This window comes from Calypte anna, chromosome 1 (genome assembly GCF_003957555.1).
Source record: "Calypte anna isolate BGI_N300 chromosome 1, bCalAnn1_v1.p, whole genome shotgun sequence".
NCBI lineage: Eukaryota > Metazoa > Chordata > Aves > Apodiformes > Trochilidae > Calypte > Calypte anna.
This window is the reverse complement of record NC_044244.1, coordinates 12,574,640-12,594,173: the sequence shown is the minus strand read 5'-3', so window position 1 is coordinate 12,594,173 and position 19,534 is coordinate 12,574,640. Positions and strand designations below refer to the sequence as shown.

The window sequence follows — 19,534 nt, the reverse complement described above, 5'->3', positions numbered from 1 at the left end:
TGAACAAACAGGAGTCAATAATGCTTTTAAACATCCAAGGAGGCATGCTTAAGCTATAAATTCAGTATTTAGCAAAAAGCTTATACTCTTTATTTTTATCATATGTGAATTACCTGTGAAGGAAGGAATTTGATTGGCTTCATGGACGGGAAAGCTGTGTTATTTAGTAACACATGATGGTCAGAGGTTTGGGGATTTCTTTAAGGATGTGTGGCATGGAAAATGTTTAAGGGGGAAATAATTTTGGCTGTAATTGTTCTATAATAACAATAATTTGACTTCAGAAAGCACAACAAACTTATGTCAGTCTTGAGATCTCTTCCAGCAATTTAATATTTTAAATTTGGTGTCCCGATTCTGTACATCATCTGTACCATGTAACACTTCAGTGTGCACAGCTTTCTAGGCATTGTTCTGCATATGATATTTTGGCCCCATTTGTGTAAAATTCATGCCTTGGCATTTCCAACTGCCCCATTCCAAATGGATCTTGCCAGCATCATCCAGAAACCTGGTAAGTGACTGAAATACCTATAAGGCAGGGTTAAGATGGACTACAGAGTACAGAACATACAGCTCTCTGGTAGCAGTGGAGAACTGCTGCGCTCCCCTTTAATTTACAGATTATCCCTTCAATAAAGGATGATTGCAAAGAAATCTTCACTGTACCAGTCATAAAGCTGTCTCACTGACCAAATTTGGATTAATTTCAGACTATTGTTTTGCATATGAAGTCTTTCAATTAAGTGCCTACGATTATTCAGTGAAGTAACTCAGAGATAGAAAAACTCAGATAGGGATCAATGAAATTCATTTCTGAAGTCCTCAGATGTTTTGATGCTGGTTCCAGCTATGTTTGTTCCACACCTAAATTGACCAGTAAAGCATTTCTGAGCTTGTTTAAAATTCAGACTAAGGGCTCCATACTTTATTTAGCACTGCTAGATAGCAAGTGCTTTGAGCAGACTCCTGCTTTAATTTCCACATTGAGTGTGCCTAGTGACACCCTGCTCTGCTGGGCAGGTTCAGTTTATATGAACCAAGTGCTTTGCATATGTAAAAAAAAACCAAACATATTATCCAGGATCTGTACTTCATTGTGTAAAAGCTATATGTATTATAATCATGCCTTCACAACAAGCCTGTTTCATTATCCAGAATGCATAGATTTCTTGTATTTTCATTACAGGCTGTATTAATAACTTTTTTTCAGTGTTGGATCAACAACTTAGATTGTTCTCGTTTCTGTAAAAACCAGTATGCTCTAAGTGCCAAAAATCCTAAGCTAATTAGCTGGTTTTACCAAAATCTGTCATGTGTTTCTGCTTGGTTTGCATTAGGAAGGAAAGAACAGCATAGGAGGAGGAAGGGGCACAGCAGGAGAAACACTTTTGTTACTCCAGGGATGAAGATAAGGCAGTATTTGACACATTTTGCTTCTGTTGGTAGCTGATTTGACATTTATGCTGTATTTCAAAGATCTGTTATATTTCTTGTAGTATTAGAATGCTTCTGGTCAGTCTGACAGAGATCAAGCTGTACTATAGCAGGATGAAAGTACCAAAAGATTATGTATTTCATTCATTATGTTGTTTTATCCTTTTGTATGAGTTTTAAGTAGTATACCACCAGTAGAACTTGTGTTGAAGTTTGAAATCTTATGAACTGAGTAATGAGTTCTTATTGCTTTAAAAGGTTATTCTAGGGATTTTAGCAAACTTTTGTAAAATATGAAGAAAAAAGGAACAACCTCTAAAATAAAATGCACGAACAGAGAATTAATAGAATTGATTTATTTAGCTATTTCCCTTTGGGATTTTCTGTGATAGCTCAACAAAATGCCTAATTTCTGATCTCATCCTCTGAGGAATCATTGATTTGGATCAGAGGCCTATGTGTCACAACCCTGTAGATCTCATACTGTAGATCTCATGCTTTCCAAGCTACCCTCCCTTTATGCTCTTGGTGTGCCTGGAACTTTTGTTTACAGAATTTAATTTAAGCAGCTCAGTTGTTTAAACTGTGCTGCTTTTTATTTATCAGTCTTCTTGTCAGTGTGTCTTTTACAAATGCTTTGTATAGTTCTGCCTTTAAATATAAACTATTTGAAATACTTTATAGCTTGGTCTTGCTTTATAGCTAGTGACACCCCTGTAAAGCCTTTGACAGTGCAAATCACAAAATCAAAGAATTGTCATGGTTAGAAAAGACCTCTAAGTTCACTGTGTCCAACCATCAACATCCCCCTTATAAAAATAAATAAATTTTAAAAAAAGTAAAATATTTACATCTCTATCACCATGCTCACTAAAGCATGTCCTGAAGTGCCTCATCTACATGGTTTTTAAATACCTCCAGGGTTGGTGACTCCACCACCTCCCAGCCTGTTCCAATGCCTGACTACTTGCTCAATAAAGAAATTCTTCCTTTTATCTAGTCAAGACATCCCCTGGTGCAACTTCAGGCCATTTCCTCTAGTCCTATCATTATTTACTTGAGAAGAGGCCAGCATCCACCTCCCTACAACCTTCTTTCAGATAGCTTTAGAGAGCAATAAGATCTCCCCTCAGCCTCCTCTTCTCCAAACATAACTACCAATTCCATCGCTTGTAACACTTTTTCTCCAGACCCTTCAGCAGCTTGGTTCCCTTCTCTGACCTCCACCAACTCAATGTTTTTCATGTAGTGAGGGGCCCAGAACTGAACACAGTGCTCTAGGTGCAGTCTGACCAGAGCCAGTTCTTACCCTGGTAGGCAGCTGAGCTGCACCCAGCCATTCACTCACTTCTCCCTAAGTGGGATGGCAGAGAGAATTGGAAGGGCAAAAGTGCAAAAATTCATATGTCAAGATAAACAGTTTTAATAGGTAAAGCAAAAGCTGTCTGTACAAGCAAAGTAATCATAGGATCAGGTTTGAAGGATCATAATCCTTGATCTCAAGGATCATCTGGTCCACCCCTTCTAATATTATTGTTTATATGATATGTCTCAGCATCCTGTCAAGCTGAGACTTAAAACTTTCCAAAGTCAGGGAAGCCATCACTTCCCCTGGGAGACCTTTCCAATGTCTGACTGTCCTCATAGTGAAAAAATTTTCCTCTTGTGTTCAGAGTCTTGCCAGAAGCAACTTGTGCCCATTGCCCCTTGTCTTATCCATGTGACTCCTTGTAAATAGGGAGTCTCCATCTTTTTTGTAGGTTACCTTTAATTACGGGAACATTGCAATCAGTTCACTCCTTCCCATCAGCAGGCAGGTGTTCCACCATCTCCAAGAAAGCAGGACTCGATCACACATAATGGTCACTTGGAAAAACAGATGCCATAACTCTGAATATCTCTCCCTTGCTGCTTCTTCCCCCAGCTTTTATTGCAGACCATGACATTTTGTGCTGTAGGATAATCCCTCTGGTTAGTTGGGGTCAGTTATCCCAGCTGTGCCCCTGTCCCAGCTTCTCCAGCACCCCCATCCTGGTGGCTTTGATCTTCTCTAAGCACTGTTCAGTGATTCCTACAACACCAGTACATTATCAACACTGTTTTAGCACAAGTACAAAACATAGAATCATAGAATGGTTTGGGTTGAAAGGGACCTTAAAGATCATGTAGTTCTAACCCCTCCTAAATGGGCAGGGACGGCATAGCCCCTACTAGGAAGAAAATTAACTCTACCCAGTCAAAGCTAGTACAGTATGTTTGAGTCTCAGTTAAGAACTCATTGTTCACATCTGCCAGTTACCCAGTTCTTCATCCAGTTTTATTGTTTATTAATATTGCATGATAGTTTTTATAACTACTCTGTGTCAAATGTTAGCAAAAATAGATTAATTCAGAGTTCTCAGAATAAATTGTATTCTACCTCTAAAAACAGGTCCTTAAAAGAACATTTTCCATAAACAATGTACTTACTGACCTAAATTGCATCATGAGAATAATTAAATTCCATATCTGAGATGAATTTGTTTTATATAATCTGATTTGTTGACTTGACCACATGTAATTTGGGTTGTCCTAGTTTGAGTGTTTAGTATTATGTTAGCTTTGTGGATCTTCCTTTCTTTTTTTTTTATTTCTTACTTTTTTTTTTAATTGAAGTGTCACAGTATAACACTGCATGGTTTAAATTTTTGCTGTCAATTTCATTCCTATGTACTAAAAATGAAATTGATAAGAGATATTCTTGCATGAACTAAATGATTACTTGTCATGACCTTATATTCAGCTTTATTGAAGGTTATCTATGTCTTGTTCCTGGAAACAGAAATGAAACTTTTTCAGTAGACATCTCTGCACATTAGCTCTCAGAAAAAAGCAATTTCATGAATATTTTATTATTTACAGTGGAAGTGCAGGGAGGTGGAGATATGTGTGTTTGTTTTTTCCCAACATATGCCCTGCAAATCAATAAAATATCGTGGAGAAAGTAAGTTCCCTGGAGCTGTCAGGACTGTTTTAGCAAAGGAAATTCTAGATTCCTAAACTGTTCAAGCATTAGCTGAGCTTGTAAGGGAGTGGGAGGTCAGCTCTGTGTCTGCTCACTGGTAGTGGTCATTTAATGTCCTAAACCTAGAGAATGAGAGCAACGACCATGAGAGAGAGAACTTGGCTAGGAACCAGATTTGCTGGAACATCTGGGATTATCAGGGAGAGGAGTGTCAGGAGTCTGTAGAAGCTGCCTAACGTGTGAAAATTCTTCTCAAGTGATATGAGGAGTTGAAACCAGAACTTTTTAGAAGAGCCATAGCCACATGGAGGTGGAGCTGGAGATGGTCAGGAACTCCAGCAGGACTTTCTGTTTGATAGTTTTTTTAATATGAAAGCTCTTATTTATTACAAGTAAAACTTTTGCATGAGCATTTCAGCCAACCTGCAATGAAGAATGTAACTCCTGTTCAAAATGAGAGAAGGTGCAGCAGTTGGGCAGTGACTTTCAGTAGTTAACATAGAGCCATGCCCTCCTTTGAGCCAACTGTAGCATTCTTGAGGCTACACATAGTGTCACATTTGGAAGCCCATCGAGCTGCAAGCTCACTCATCTGGATTAATGTTCAGCTGGATCAGTTCCCTGGCCCATCATACTTGAGTGAGGACTGCATAAGTATTCATACTGGAGCAAGAGAGAAGGTAGGGGAAGATTTCCCTATTTTATTAGAAAGAGGAGTATGGCTTTAGGTTGAAGCCCTTCATGAGACTGCCTCTGAAACACTCAGATCAGCATAGTGATTTATTCAGTAATACTTAAACTTTAATTACCTTGAAGACTTCAATAAAACACAATGAGGAACATAGCTAGGTGCTCTAAGCTCCATCTTGAAAATGAGATCTGAGTTTTAGTTTGTGTTTTACAAATGTTCATTGAATTCTTGGCAGGATGGGAAAGGAGAATTGTAAAAATTAGCATTAGAGAAATTAAGTTAACCTCCATGTTCTGCTTTTGTATGTAATGGGGAGAAAGAGGTCTGTTAGAGGCTAATAGAACAGATTTTTTGTAGACTCCTGTTGGTAGCATGGGATTCTCTTTCACCTGTACGTTTGTGACTTATTTGTGCTAGGACTTGGAGGATGCATTATAAGTTGTACAAGCTGAACTTGAGCATTCATTGCAGTAACTGTGCATGTGTGCCTGTGTATACATATACATACATATATAAATATATACACATACACATCTTTTTCCAGGTTGGAAAGTCAACTGGTTGCAAAGCAATGCTTTCACTGCAGTGCTTTCAGGCTTTCTCTATTGTAAGGTCTCCTAGCCCGATGGCATGTACCTGAGCTCTCTCTTCTGCCCCTTGATAGAATTGAAAATCTTACAAAAAACCTAAGATGGAATTAGGAGGAAGCAGCTGGGAAAAGGGTCATTAAAAAGGCATCTGGTCTGTGTTGCAGTTCTCTGGTTGTCTAAAAAGATAAACAAAACACAAGCATTGACTGTAATCATTTGTGCCTTGTATGCAGTTTTTGTTCCACAGCCAAGCACATTCTGAAATGTATATTTTGTTCTCTCTTTTTTTTTTTTTTTTTTTTTTTCCCCCTAGGAACTTGATAAAGAGCTTCCAGTGTTAAAACCTTACTTTGTTCAAAAGCCAGAACTTGCTGGGAAGACAGGAACTGGCATGAGAGTCACATGGTTGGGACATGCCTCAGTTATGGTGGAAATGGATGAACTTACATTTCTTACTGACCCAATCTTCAGCCAGCGTGCATCCCCCACCCAGCTGATGGGTCCCAAGCGCTTCCGAGGACCTCCGTGCACAGTCGAGCAGCTCCCCAAAATAGATGCAGTCATGATCAGCCATAACCACTATGATCACTTGGACTACAACACTGTCACGAGTTTAAATGAACGTTTTGGGAGTGAGCTGCGCTGGTTTGTGCCTCTGGGGCTCTTGGACTGGATGCAGAGATGTGGTTGTGAGAATGTGATTGAGCTGGACTGGTGGGAGGAGAACTGCGTCCCCGGTCACGATGCAGTAACTTTTGTCTTTACCCCTTCTCAACACTGGTGCAAAAGGACTGCAACAGATGATAACAAGGTTCTTTGGGGCAGCTGGTCTGTCTTAGGACCTTGGAATAGGTTTTTCTTTTCAGGAGATACTGGATATTGTGTTGCTTTTGAACAGATAGGTAAAAGGTTTGGGCCTTTTGATCTTGCAGCCATTCCCATTGGAGCTTACGAGCCGAGGTATGAATATCAAAGTTTGATCAAAATGCATAAATTAAATGATATGTTGATGACAAAAAATACACCCAGAAGTGAAAACTGTAGGTATACTTTATTAAGAATATACAATACAATATAGAGGTAAAAGAAGGAAGTTGCTGAGGCCAAAGGACATTGCTGAATGACAAATAAAAAAGCAGGCAATTGGAAGATGGAGCTTCACTGTGTTGGATTCTTGCTGGTGTATTTGTGATGTTCTTGAAGAGTTTTGTCTTCAGTCTTAAGCATAGCAAGGATGAATCAGCTGACTTTCTTCCATACAAAATGTAGAGTAGAAATCTGGAATTACTTTGTGGCTTTTTTCTGAAATTGCATCAATTAATACAACCAGTTTAGATGCATGCAATTTGCTATGTTTTTCTTTTGCTTCAGTTTTAAGCTGATTTTGCAGCTCATTTGGAGATAAAGATGAATGCTTTATAGAGTGTGAAAGATCTGATTTTTTAGGCAACTGTATTCTACTTAAAACAAGCTATCTAAACTTTTAGATGATAATGCTGATATAATGCTGGAAATGGAGCATATATAGGCTGAGAAGGGAAGAGAGGGATCAGAATAACATGGTAAAAATATGGTATCTTTCAGCCTTTCAGTCTTTCAACAATGCTCGAAAGGTTCTCTTCTGCTTTGCCACTGCTCCCTTAGGCTATCTTCAGAAGCAGACACTTTCTGGTGTGTGCTGCTAGCATGAAGATTTTTCAGAGATGGATTTAAATCTTATGGCCTTAATGCCTCAAGACACCAGTAATATGTCTCTGTATTATTAAATTATAGATAAAAAAAATACACTTGAAAAGGGGACTGAAAAACATGAGCAGCTGATTTATATTAGTGGCTATATTAGTATATTTCAGTTTATTGATTTCGAGTGGTTCCTGTGTTGACATCTTCAACAGAATTAGGTGATGAAAAAATTTACTTTGTGTTTTGGTAGGTGGTTTATGAAATACCAGCATGTGGATCCTGAAGAAGCAGTAAGAATCCATATTGATGTTCAAGCAAAGAAGTCTGTAGCGATTCATTGGGGAACCTTTGCTTTAGCAAATGAGGTAAATTTCAACACTATATATGAGTTCAGATTCCCTGAGCATGCAGTCATTAATGAAGCTTTGCTCATGCAGTTTAATTATGTATCTGTAAATGTATTAAGTAAACCTAGAATGAGTGAAAAGTTGTTACTGTATGTACTGCACTTAAAAACAATGCTTAGCTTTTCATAATCGAGTACATAAAATATTTCTGTGGTTAAGATTAGTTTGAAAGTACAGAGTGAAACAAATGTGGAGGATTTCTGATATCTGAAAGCTGAGGAACTTGAAATGTGGGGACATGTACGTAACAAAAAAAGTAAAGTCAGCAGTACATCACTTGGAGACTAAGAATTGTGTGCCTATTGGTCAATACAGTGGTTATTAATCATGTCTGTCTAGTAAATACACTGAAGAGTATTTTAATATTAGATTTTTAGTTAACCACCAGCAAGAATATTCTGAATTACTGATTTTTAAAATAATTTTTGAATGTGCCATGACCAAGTCCCCAGTTTTATATATGGTTATGCAGGCACCTTCACAGTGGCTAAAAATGCTGTGGAAGGGTAGTATCTACATCTACTTTCATACACTGTGTCTGGTACCTCTTCTTCAACTTTGTCTTTCCATTATTTGCACCATTTCAGCTTATAATTCAGTCCTGATGCTGTTACCTATATTTGCCTGGGATACCAACTTCTGTTTAACTTGTGTATAACATTTTCTGTCCACGATACTTCCAATAAGCTCTGTTGCTAGAGCCCACAGTACAAATGCTACCAAGTCTGCAGAAGCACACACAGATGGTTGGTTTCTCCCTGATGATGCCTTTTCTGAAATAAAACCAATATAATGAAGTAACTTCAGGGGGACCTCCCTGAAATAGCAGTAGTTGTTAAACAGCAAAGCTGAGGACTTTGTTTTGTGGAATGAGAGAAGGCACAGCCTGCTGTGCTGTGTGGCCAACCCTTCCTCCTCTCGCCCTGTGTCTGCCCCAAAGGGACATAGTTCAATACAGTGAAGAAAACTGCATTTTGGATGATAGATTGTGCCTTGCTAATTACTCTACAACTGTTCATCAGCATTTTTACCATTTGAAAACAAAATGAAACCAAAGATTTTAATTTGACAAATATTATAATCCTCCTTTTTAGATATTTTAAAAATGCAAAGCATGCTTTTGATAAGATCCAGAAGTGCTATTGTTTTCCCCAAATGCTGCAATGTTATATTTTTCCTTATATGCTTATTTTTTCAGTATTATTTGGATCCCCCAATTAAACTGAATGAAGCTCTTGAAAGATACGGCTTAAAAAAGGAAGACTTCTTTGTCTTAAACCACGGAGAATCACGGGACTTGAGTACAAATGATGGACTTGAATAATGACAGTTTGCAGCTCCTTGTAAGCTTGATTTGAACTAGCAATTAATGTTACATGTATTAATATAATGTACTTACAAGGTAGTTTTTTCTTTTGGAGTGTATTGGATTTTTAGATGACAGTGGGAACTAAAACTTGCATACCACTTTCATAATAAATTTTACTAGTTATAGTGTTTATAAATTTTGAGAGGTGGTTTAAAAACTGGTTGTTAATATATAAGATACTGTCTGGGAATAACTTCAGTTTCAACTCTTATGTTCACCACTGATAAATTACTCATTTTCTTTTTAAAAACTCTTAATCTTAGCTGTAACAGCAATAATAACCTCAGTGCAGGGCATACTCTTAGAATTAATGGCTGACTTGATTTAGGCATTGTTAGATCACCATCTCCCCCCTGTTAGTCATTAATCTTCAGGTTAGGCTCTGTACCTTGACAGCTTCACTGTATGTTTTGTGGGGTGGAGTCTTCCAATACAGCTGTGTTGTTAGAGCACAGGCACAGTAAAATATTTATTTTACCAAGTACTTCCACATTTTCATATATTGATGAACCACAAAAGCTGAATTTTAAAATGACCTAATGAAACGTGCCTTTTAAAGAGAGATTTAATATTGTATCATCAAGGTGTAAAACTTACTGCTGGCCAGGTTATCTGCACACTTTTGTTGTTTTGTCAGTGTTTTTAAGTTAGGTCTGAATGTACCTAAAATAACTTCCTTTGCAAATGCAGTACATGAATGAAAGAATCCCTTAACGGTGCTTGTCTTTGCATTGAGTCAGCCTATTGCTAAGTATGTTTTTTTAAGTGAAAAGTCTTAAGCAAGGGCTGGGGTATTTTTTTTTACAGCTTCCCTGTAATTTTAAAGTTGAATGAGAGATTACAGCATTGTTTGCTATTGTAAGACTTAGCTAAATGTCTCTGTATCAGATTGCCATGCTAAACTGCAGAATTAAAGCCTGTTGTTGCCAATGAAAAGGGTTGTTATTCTGTCATAATTCATTGGCAATTTTTTTTGCTCATTATTTGTTTATGTCTATGGAATATGGGTAATGTTTTTTTTTGCTCTTGCTGTGCATTACATATTATGTTCATATCCCATGAAGATAAATTGAAAAAATAACACATTATTTCCCTGCAATGTAAAGGCAAGAAATTCTAGCAACTAATTAAAACCAGTAAAGGGGATTTAATGTTAGGAGCAAACTGCAGTCTTCTGTTGACAGTCACCTTTTAAAAATTTGTATCAGGAAGTCCTCGAAGTTTTATAGATCTCAATAGCAACAAAGAACAGCACAAGGAGGAAGGATCAGTTAGTCCAAGTTCATGATGAAGAAAGGTTCTACAACGGAGGACTATTACACTTACATGTAAGAAAAAGTGGCTTATGTTCATTTGGTGAGATTCACATTTGACAAAACATCAAGATTTCTTGATTTGAAAAGGTAATTCTAGTATGGTCGAGATGTATTCACCAGAAGTTATTCAAAACTGGTTTAAAACTACTCTCATGTCATTCAGTCTTGATTTTGGGAAAGGATTTCAGCTGAAGTCTCCATTTGGCCTTCTATTTACAGAACAGCTTCAGTAACATTTTGGATGATATAATGTATATTACACGTTCATAATGGAGGAGCCACAACTGCTGTACTTTGTTTTGAGCACTTTGATGGACATGGCTAAAATTGAAGTTTTTTCTTCCAGTTTTCAAAATAATCAGTAGACTATTCTGTAAAAATCTGTACTTTGGAAAGAATGAAACTAAAATACAGAATAACTAAATAAGCAGCCATATAGCAGAGACGTATTGACCTACAAGGATCCCAGACCAAATGTCAGTGTTGGCATGTTGTGTTTTGGAGCTATTCATCCACCACATTTGTATGCAGAACAGTGACTGTTACGCTTTGTTTGATGCTGATAAGATGCTGATAAGATTCCATCTTGGGTGCAGGGTGGGGGATCATAAAACAGCACACTTGTGTGAAAACGCCTGGGAGAGTCTTGCATGATTTCAAAACTTCTCAACAGCATTATTTTATGAAAAAGGCATTTAAAAATAGGTCTCTCTAGACAAGAAAGAGAAGACAGAGACAACACTAGCACGTTGTCATCTATTTTTAGTGTGATCATGGTTCCCTTTTGCTATCAAAGGAAAGGGTAAGAGATCAACTTTAATTACCCAAAAGTGATAGTATAAAAACTTTTTATGTTGGAGAACACAGAGAGAGACACTGAGACACTGCTGCTAAGTTTAAGGAACATTCATATATCTGATATATCTAGAACAGTCTAAGTTCCTGCCAGGAAAGGAAGGTGGCATTGGTAAATTCTTAGGGTCTGACCTATCCTTCATTTTCTGTTGCTAAATACAAAAGCCGATAAAAAACTAAAGCAACAAAAAGTGCCCAGTCATTAATTGATTGTACTGTAACTTGCTTATTACAAAATGAACAGTGCTTTTGGAGCAGTGAGAAGGAGAACGGGAAGTTGACTGTCAATGCAGCGACTGTCAGGCTTCTGACTGGGAATCATGCCAGTTTCTATTTCTGCCTTGATTCTGTTCCTGATGAGTTAAAACTATCTATGTAGATGAATAAGATACATGTAGCTTCACCCCTGTATTGATCACAGCATAGTTATGTTGTATTTTCAAGGTCACAATTTTCCTGCAGTTCTAGCCATTTCAAAGTCACCTACTGAAAATAAATATCTACTGAATGACAGAAGAGAGTAGCACTTTGAGAGCCAAGTGGATATGTTATCCTAGAAAGGTGAAGCAGCTGGTAACAGTTTAGGTAATAGTTAAGACTTTTTTATAAAGATGAGAAGGTTGAAATGCAGTTGCAGATAATCCTTGTTTCATAACAAAATATTCTGAGTATGTGTATGCTTTCCTTAGAGTGGCAATTTTAAAGCAAGATAGAATCTTTTCAGTTTTTTGTTTGTTTGGTTGTTTTTTTCACAGTATGGAAATTGGGCACAGTTGTGGTTAACTGCACTGCAGTTTGGCTAAATGGAGTGGATATACTAAATTTTAGAATATTCCATGCAGGTAAGGTGAAAAAAAAACATAGGCTGGTTAACTTTAATATGCAGTTTCTATTGAAAATACTATTTTTGTAGGAAGCCATTGGTAGCTTGATATTGTTTATATTTAACATTTTCTAAGATTTGCCTGCACCCATTTTATACATACTAGATGAATAAAATGGAAATCCCTAATCTCTAATTGCTAAATCTTTAATGCACCATTCAGTAGGTGTATTTATTCAACAGATGTAAGGCAACAAAAATTCTTTCTGACATGGAGAATATTTTGATTCACTGAACTCATCCATTTGACTTGTTCACTGTACATACAAAAGTTTTCATGTTTTAAACCATTCCTCCCTCTTTGTGTACATGTACCAGCTGTACAGTGGTTTCCCAGTACTAATTAAGCTACTGCTTTTATCTCGCTCATTAAAAAAATAATATGTTCTCTACATTAAACACGTGGCATTCTATTTTGTTTGTAAGTAATATGGGAGTATTCACTAATTTTTTTGGTTGGTTTTTTGTTTGCTTGCTGGGAGTTTTTAGCATAGCATTCTTAAGGTCAAGTGTTTTCATCAGGTCAGTCTGCTTGTCAAAAAAATTACTATTGTGTTAATATTCTCACAACTTGCTCTTTCACTTCTGCATCAGGGTGATGCAACAAAGATGCCAGTTTCTGAGCAAATGGGGCAGTGTCCCTGCAGAGTGTAAAGAAAATTGAATCTTCACTGTATTCGTCCTGAATCATGGTGCCATCTTCATTGTTCACATTCTTTTTCAAGTTTGCTGCAAATACCAGGGCTCTAAGCAGAATATCCCTGTTTATACAGTTGTCAAAAAGTAACAGCAATGATGGCACCTAGGATAGACAAGAAATAATATCCAGTTAATCAGCAGCAGTAACTACATGTAACTAAATCGGACATAAAAAATGGAAAAAATATCTGTAGCTAAACCAGAAACCCTGTGAAATACCAGAACTCTGTGTGCAGTGAAAACATGCCAGAAACTTCCACAGCACTTCCACAGCACAGAAACTTTAGGAAAGATTGGCTTTTGCTTCACAAGTTAATAAATGCTTTGTACTCCCAATCTCCAAAATGAGGCTGTTAGGAAAATGCTGATAAACAGGTCTGATAAACATCTGATAAACAAGTCAAGGATACACTTTTAACAGAGAACTTATTATTTAGCTACCCTAATCTTGTTTTAATAATGAAATGCTGGTAGCTTCTAGACTAGCTTTGCTCATGGCAGATAGCTAAAAAATAAAAGCCACTGCATTTTCTAAGAAACTTGATTTGGGGAGGAGGATGCAGCACCATTCTAGTCCCTGAGTCTTTGTTTTGATGTGAGGAAATGACACAACTGAAATAAACCTGTAAGCCAAGGCCAGTGATAGCAAATGTCAGATCAAGTTCTTCACAAAGACATGGGTAAATGCACAGGAAAAGCTCATTTACAGTGCTTGGAGACAACAGTTTTATGGCTGCATTTGAGTAATGTGATTTCAGTGGAATGTGGTTATCAGTACAGTATGTTAGCTATAGAAACAGCTGCTGAGGAGGATTATTTACAGTACTGCTTGTATTAGACATTTGTACCTGGTCTTCAAGCTATATACTGACTGCATGTCTGGTAATGACATTTTGGGTTTGGTTTTGAAACTTACCAGGGTATGTTGCACATTACATTTAAATGTTTATGGTGCTACCCTTTGGTAAAAAGGGAAGGCAAGAACAGGCTTCTGCAAGTTGTCACTGGTTAATTGGAATGGTATACAGGAAAGAATTCCCAACTGTCTGTAAGTGTGTAGGCCCTGTGACTTTCCCTCTGCAAGTGGAGTATCTGTATTGCACTGCACCCAAGAAGAAAGCTAACCTGTGAAAGAATGCACACTCCTTGCTTCTAATTTTGACCAGGTACTGGAGTTCATAGAATCACAGAAGTTGCATATATACTTCTAATAAATTAGAATTCTCCTCATGTATGCACAGATGTATACACATGCATAAATGCTAAAAATACAAGGAAACAGTAAGAACCTTACTTGAGCTCTGAGAAGGTATCTTGTCATGGCTGGATTTGCAGATAAGTTCACCAGTACTTTCAAAACTTGAATCTGACAGGAGGAACATAGAAGTTAATTGCAAGCTCCAAAAACAGTGAATACAGCAGTATCAGACATCAATAAAGTCAGTGTTAACTTAGAGAGGAAAAAGTAGAAGGGGTCAACTACTATCTTGAGTTGTACACTTCAGTCTTTGGTAAAGGAAAAATTCACTGTTATGGAATTGCTAACACCGTGTACAAAGTACAGACAGAAGCAAATTCAGTTTGACTTAAACATGAAAGACTTATAGATAGAAAGACTTAATAGACATAAATGAAGGACTTATAGAAAGGCAAGACTTACAGATAAATAGTAGGCAAAATATGGAATATTTTTAGAATATATGGAGTATAGTTAACTACTGTGTTTACAGTGTGATCAGAAGCATATACAAAAAGGCCTCTACCTTCCTGGATGATCTGACACTAATCTTTTTAACTAAACACTAGGAAAAGACAAAGTGCTGCTTCCTGTACTAAAGTAAAATAGGTCTGCTGAAGCTTAGTGGAAATTTGTGTTGTGGAAAACTGATTTTCATCTGAGTATTTTGATATTGACAGTACTGTGACATCTTGAGTAACTGCCAAATCTGGTCCCTGTTTGAAGCTTTCCTTTCAATGTTGCAGTAATTCACAAATCAGAACAATTACTGCAGTCACTAGGGTTGCAAGAGATGTAATAAGCATAAGGGAACAGAAACCCCTAACTGAGGTTTTCACTGCTTGATGTGTTTCTCTAGAGAGACTCATGCATCAGTGCAGCCTTTCACATGCAGATCCTCCTTGCTCTGTGATGCAGCAGCAATGTTTATTGAGCAGAAGAGAATTCTGGAGTTGCTATAGCAAAAGCTTAGGACAATGGCACTGAGCACAGCACTGCTTTGGAAGAGCTATCCCACTATCCCACTATCAAGATTTCCTTCATCCCCCTTTTCTGAATTTACATTAAAAAAGTAAAATAGATCCATATTTTAGGAATTTTCTGCACTATCTGCTGTCATTAATGACTGTTGGATTTTCTTAGCAGTCTAAACCATTTGACAGAGTAAAAAGGAGGCAAGTAAAGCAGATTCATATATGGTTTGTAACAATACACTCTCCAGTACCTGTGTCCTTTCACTTCCTTCTGAAAGCAAATGAAGAAAGCATGGAATGGAGTTTATCATCTTATGGTGGTAGTCACTGGTAACAGACATATTTGTCAACAATCGAAGTCCAGCAAGCTGCAGATCAGAGTTCAGGGGAGCTGATTCAACATTCCTACAAACCTCTGTAATATATACCTGGGGAAAAAGGGAAGGACATAATAAGAGAACACATTTTTTTGATACAAGCTGATTTTTTTTATTCACAAGTAGTGTTAGTGGCCTAGCCATAGTAGTGTAAATACTTCTTGAACACTGCTGGCTGAATACATAACCTGATAAAGGTTCTTGGAAACAAATACTTTTTTTGTTTGTTTTGATTATGTTGAAGTATTATATTGGCATGATAGAAGCAGCTGTTACTGAGTTAAGCTCGCTAACCTTCCTGAAGCATGAATTGCTCCAAAAAACCAAAGTGCCTTGACTCCACCTCAGAAGTGGCACATTTCCTATAATGAGTTATTTTAAAAAATCACTGGTAGCAATTAGCATCTTCTTAAATATTAAGAACAAGCTAAGGACAAGTCTTGGAATTAAATCCTTTTTTCCAGCCTATTCACTGGAATACTCCTCAGGAACAGTGATGACAACTGACATTAACAAGTACCTTTTTCCAGTTTTTCTTCTGAATGAGAGTATCCAAGGAATCTTGGGAGACCAAGCTAAGAAAAAAACCACAACAACTTTGCCTTTACCAAAGGAGCTGTTTTGTGCCTATATAAATATTAGCTGTTGGCAAGCACTACTTTAAAAAAAAGTTGCTCAGTGCTAAAGATGCTGCAAACTACATTTGCCTCCTTGCACACAAATAGCATCTACTCTATTTACTAGTGGGACTTGTCATTGTCATTACACACTTCTCTTTTAAGATTAAAGTTTCACCCAAGAAATTGGTCTCATACAAACTTAGGGGATGAAGTACTATTTTATTCTCCCTTGCCCTAAGGAGTTATGCTAAGTTCAGTCTGCAGCCATCTATTAAACAACCACTGCTGATGTTCTAAACATGTCTGGAAATCCTCTTGCCTCATATAATTTCACTATAAACTATAAATCAGCACAATCTCTGTTTAATAGCACCCAGTGAAAGCTAAATGCAAACTGCCTAGATTCCTGTCATTTAAAAAAGAAAGTGCCAGTGATGCAGTCCATTTTAAAGTTATCCTTTTGGCCTTGGGATGCACAGGTCATCCAGATCTGCTGACTTGTATGTCTAACCTCAAAATACCAGCCATCCTGACTTGTATTTAACAAATATGATTAAAGCCCTGTACTGTCTCCTGTGTCTCAATTACCTGGATTCCTTTCATGAACTTACCTGTATCTCTTCCTGATTTGTAATATTCATACTCAAATTATTAAGTGCATTTAGTGCTTTTTCTTTAACCTTGGGAACACAATTTGAGAGCATCCCTCCAATAATAGAAAGTCCATGCAAATTTCTGATTATGTCCTGAAATGTAAAACAAGATATTAAATTTAATAAGATTATTAAAAACTTAAATGATGAAGTCTTTCCTCAAAGTTTCCATTTTATTGCAAATGGAATGTGTGAATTAAGATTTCCAGAACAGACTACTGTTTAAAAAACTGAGAATAGTCCTGCTTAGGACCAATGTATTATTTGAAATTATTTGACAGTGGAACCACACCTTTACTTCTAAAATTTGGCCTGCAAACCATGTTTAAAGTGTTTTAGATTATAAAGAATCAAAGGTACTTATGGCATAATGTTTTTATAGAATAGTTGAACAGGTCAGGTCATAGTACCAGAGATTGTGACTGAAGAGAACAGAATTTCAGTACACAGCTTTATTTACGAGTGGAAGCTCTAACACTTTGCCTGTCTTTTCAATTACACCTGATTTTTAAAAAATCTTTCTCACTGAGACTCTAATAATCAATAAAAATTACATACACTGTTTTCAAGAAAATCAAATATGGGCCAGTGGGCCTTGAGATTCAGCTACATTTTGTTCTCAGAGATTTATGCTGAAAGAGCAGTTTTGAGACTACAGAATGTTGTAAGTATACAAAAAGAGATAAAAAATAGGGAGGGAAGAAGGGAGGGAGGGGTGGAACCCTGGAGGTTAAACCTTTACTAGGGCAAGAGAAGCTGCATCCAGATCAAAGGTTTTCTGCATAATATTTCCCATTGATTCTAAGAGACCTAGACTGTGGGAAAGTTGCTCAGATGTAAATAGTGTACAGCATCATAAAGATAAAAAATTAGTTTAAATTATCTCAGTAAATTTTATTCCTGAACCTGAATACTTAACCCTTCTCCAATTCAACCCCTCCATTAACATTACATAACATTAAGCAACAAAAAGATATATAATCACAACACTTTGAAAATACAGAACTCTGTACAGACTTTAAGTCATACAAACATTAAGCTTATATGAATTTTGTGAGGCTGGTAAATTATTTCAGTTAGTAAAAATTAAGGCATAGACATAAAAGGGATTTTAGAACAAGCTATCCTAGCTCACAGTCCTGTGTCACTCCAGCAAAACAGCACCTCTCATCTTGCATACTGACTGGTACTGAAATGCTCTTGTTTTCTATAGAACAATACTTACTTGATTTACAGAGAAGGCAGCACTGTTGCTGAGACTGATTAAAGCTTTCTCTTGAATTAATGGATCATCTGTTGCCTGGAGCAAACGAATAAGTTTCTGCAGAGCATCCACATCCATGATATGGGTTGGTGCTGGCGGACTGCTGTCTGTCATTATTTAAAAATTAAATACTTGACACCAAGTTGGAGCCATTTCACATAGTTATCACAACATTTTTTATAAAGCTGATTTAGCTCTCAGCTGTAGGACATTTTGTTCTAAGTTTGATTGTATCCAACCACCACATCATGGCAAAAGAATTGTGTTTTACAACAAGCAGGACTTGTCCTTTTCTCCCACGTCCTCCGACTACCTCTTCTCAAAGTAGAAATTAAAAGGAACACCTCTTAAGAGCTTGGGATATGCTACTATTTAGTTAATGAGCAGCAAACCGTCCCCTCAAAATAACAGGAATATCCAAGCTTAATTTTTTTCACTTGTGTTGCCTGAAATGAAATGTGGAAATCCATCTGGACACTGTAGGAGAAGAAAATAAAACTTCTCACTCACAGACTACTACTTCCAGAAATTATGGTAATGATACTTTGCTTGTACCCTAAGGTTTTATGACAAAGTAACAGCCACAATGTAAAGAATGGCATCACCTGGCCAGCTGGTGAAAGGCTGCTTCTGAGTCAGAATGATATTAGGGAGCACCTGACTTTCATAAAAAGAATGACACAAATGCCATCAAAGCTGTTTTCAGCCAGAGTGGTGGCAGAACTATTTAGCTCGATGAACAGCCTGAAGACCCAATCTATGACTGCTAGATTAGTCACAGATGACTCGAGATGACTTTTGAGAAGCTAACCAGTCCTTTATAATTCCACATTCCAACATGTCAGCAGGCAAACACCATAGTTTTCTTCGGAAAAAAAAATTTAAGAGGTCAAAGTTAATTATTATAATCACAAAACTAGCTTGGAAAATGAAACAGTTTTTTTATTCTCATCGTCATCTAAATACTTTATTTAGCTCTGAATTATAGGGAAACCACTAACTTTAATTAAACAGAACAGCAAATCAGCCCATTAAGTAAACAGGCTGATTGGATTTACGCTTTAGGGGACTTTACAGAAACAAATCAGGCTTATTTAAAAAAACACTCCCGAATACCAGCAGCCATGGTACAGCGGGACCCTCTCAGACACACACCAGACGCGTCCCCGAGGCCACGGGCCAGCAGCTGCCCGGAGGGGCGGGAACTGCCCTGGGCCCCACCGCGGGTGCGCACCGCCCCCCAGGCACTGAATGGGCCCTGCAGCGCCTGCTCGGCCTGCAGCCACCCCGCGGCGCCATCGCCCACCTTGCCTTGCCCTGCCCTACCGCTCACCTGATGGAGGGTTTCGGGCAGCCCCAGCCCGGTTCCGCTGTCCCTGCCGGCCGCCCGCCGCCAGCCGCCAGAGGCAGTAGCAGGCGCCCGCCCCTAGCACGATCGCCGCCGCTCTCACCGCCGCCCCGCGCCGCTCCCCCAT

The 19,534-nt window shown here is 37.7% G+C and overlaps 2 protein-coding genes across 5 annotated transcripts in view; one reads left to right on the top strand and one right to left on the bottom strand.

Annotated features, from left to right (window-relative positions):
- Positions 1 to 12,628, top strand: part of NAPEPLD (N-acyl phosphatidylethanolamine phospholipase D) — a 25,235-nt gene extending 12,607 nt beyond the window's left edge. The window contains exons 3-5 of one of the 2 annotated variants that reach the window (XM_030463927.1): positions 6,036 to 6,682; positions 7,656 to 7,770; positions 9,011 to 12,628. In XM_030463927.1, the coding sequence (XP_030319787.1) occupies positions 6,036 to 6,682; positions 7,656 to 7,770; positions 9,011 to 9,136 (888 nt within the window). In that variant the 3' untranslated portion in view covers positions 9,137 to 12,628. The remainder of the gene's footprint in view (positions 1 to 6,035; positions 6,683 to 7,655; positions 7,771 to 9,010) is intronic. The other variant, XM_030463920.1, reaches the window with a different exon arrangement.
- ARMC10 (armadillo repeat containing 10) lies at positions 6,834 to 19,534 on the bottom strand. Of its 3 annotated transcripts, XM_030463942.1 has the most exons (7): positions 19,393 to 19,534; positions 18,021 to 18,166; positions 16,754 to 16,888; positions 15,397 to 15,573; positions 14,229 to 14,300; positions 12,804 to 13,037; positions 6,834 to 7,024 (listed from the first exon to the last, which is right to left on the bottom strand). In XM_030463942.1, the coding sequence occupies exons 1-7, from the start codon at positions 19,532 to 19,534 to the stop codon at positions 7,007 to 7,009; spliced, it is 924 nt and encodes a 307-aa protein (XP_030319802.1). In that variant the 3' UTR covers positions 6,834 to 7,006. The 3 variants fall into 3 exon arrangements, with proteins under 3 accessions (XP_030319802.1, XP_030319796.1, XP_030319811.1); XM_030463936.1 differs by lacking the exon at positions 6,834 to 7,024 and having other exon boundaries at positions 12,679 to 13,037; XM_030463951.1 differs by lacking the exons at positions 6,834 to 7,024; positions 16,754 to 16,888 and having other exon boundaries at positions 12,679 to 13,037.

Coding starts and splice junctions, on each gene's coding strand:
- ARMC10 (XM_030463936.1), bottom strand. CDS start 19,534: ATGGGGGAGCGGCGCGGGGCGGCGGTGAGAGCGGCGGCGATCGTGCTA. Junction 18,167..19,392: donor TGCCCGAAACCCTCCATCAG/GTGAGCGGTAGG, acceptor AAATAATGACAG/ACAGCAGTCCGCCAGCACCA. Junction 13,038..14,228: donor GATACCTTCTCAGAGCTCAA/GTAAGGTTCTTA, acceptor TGTCTATCCTAG/GTGCCATCATTGCTGTTACT.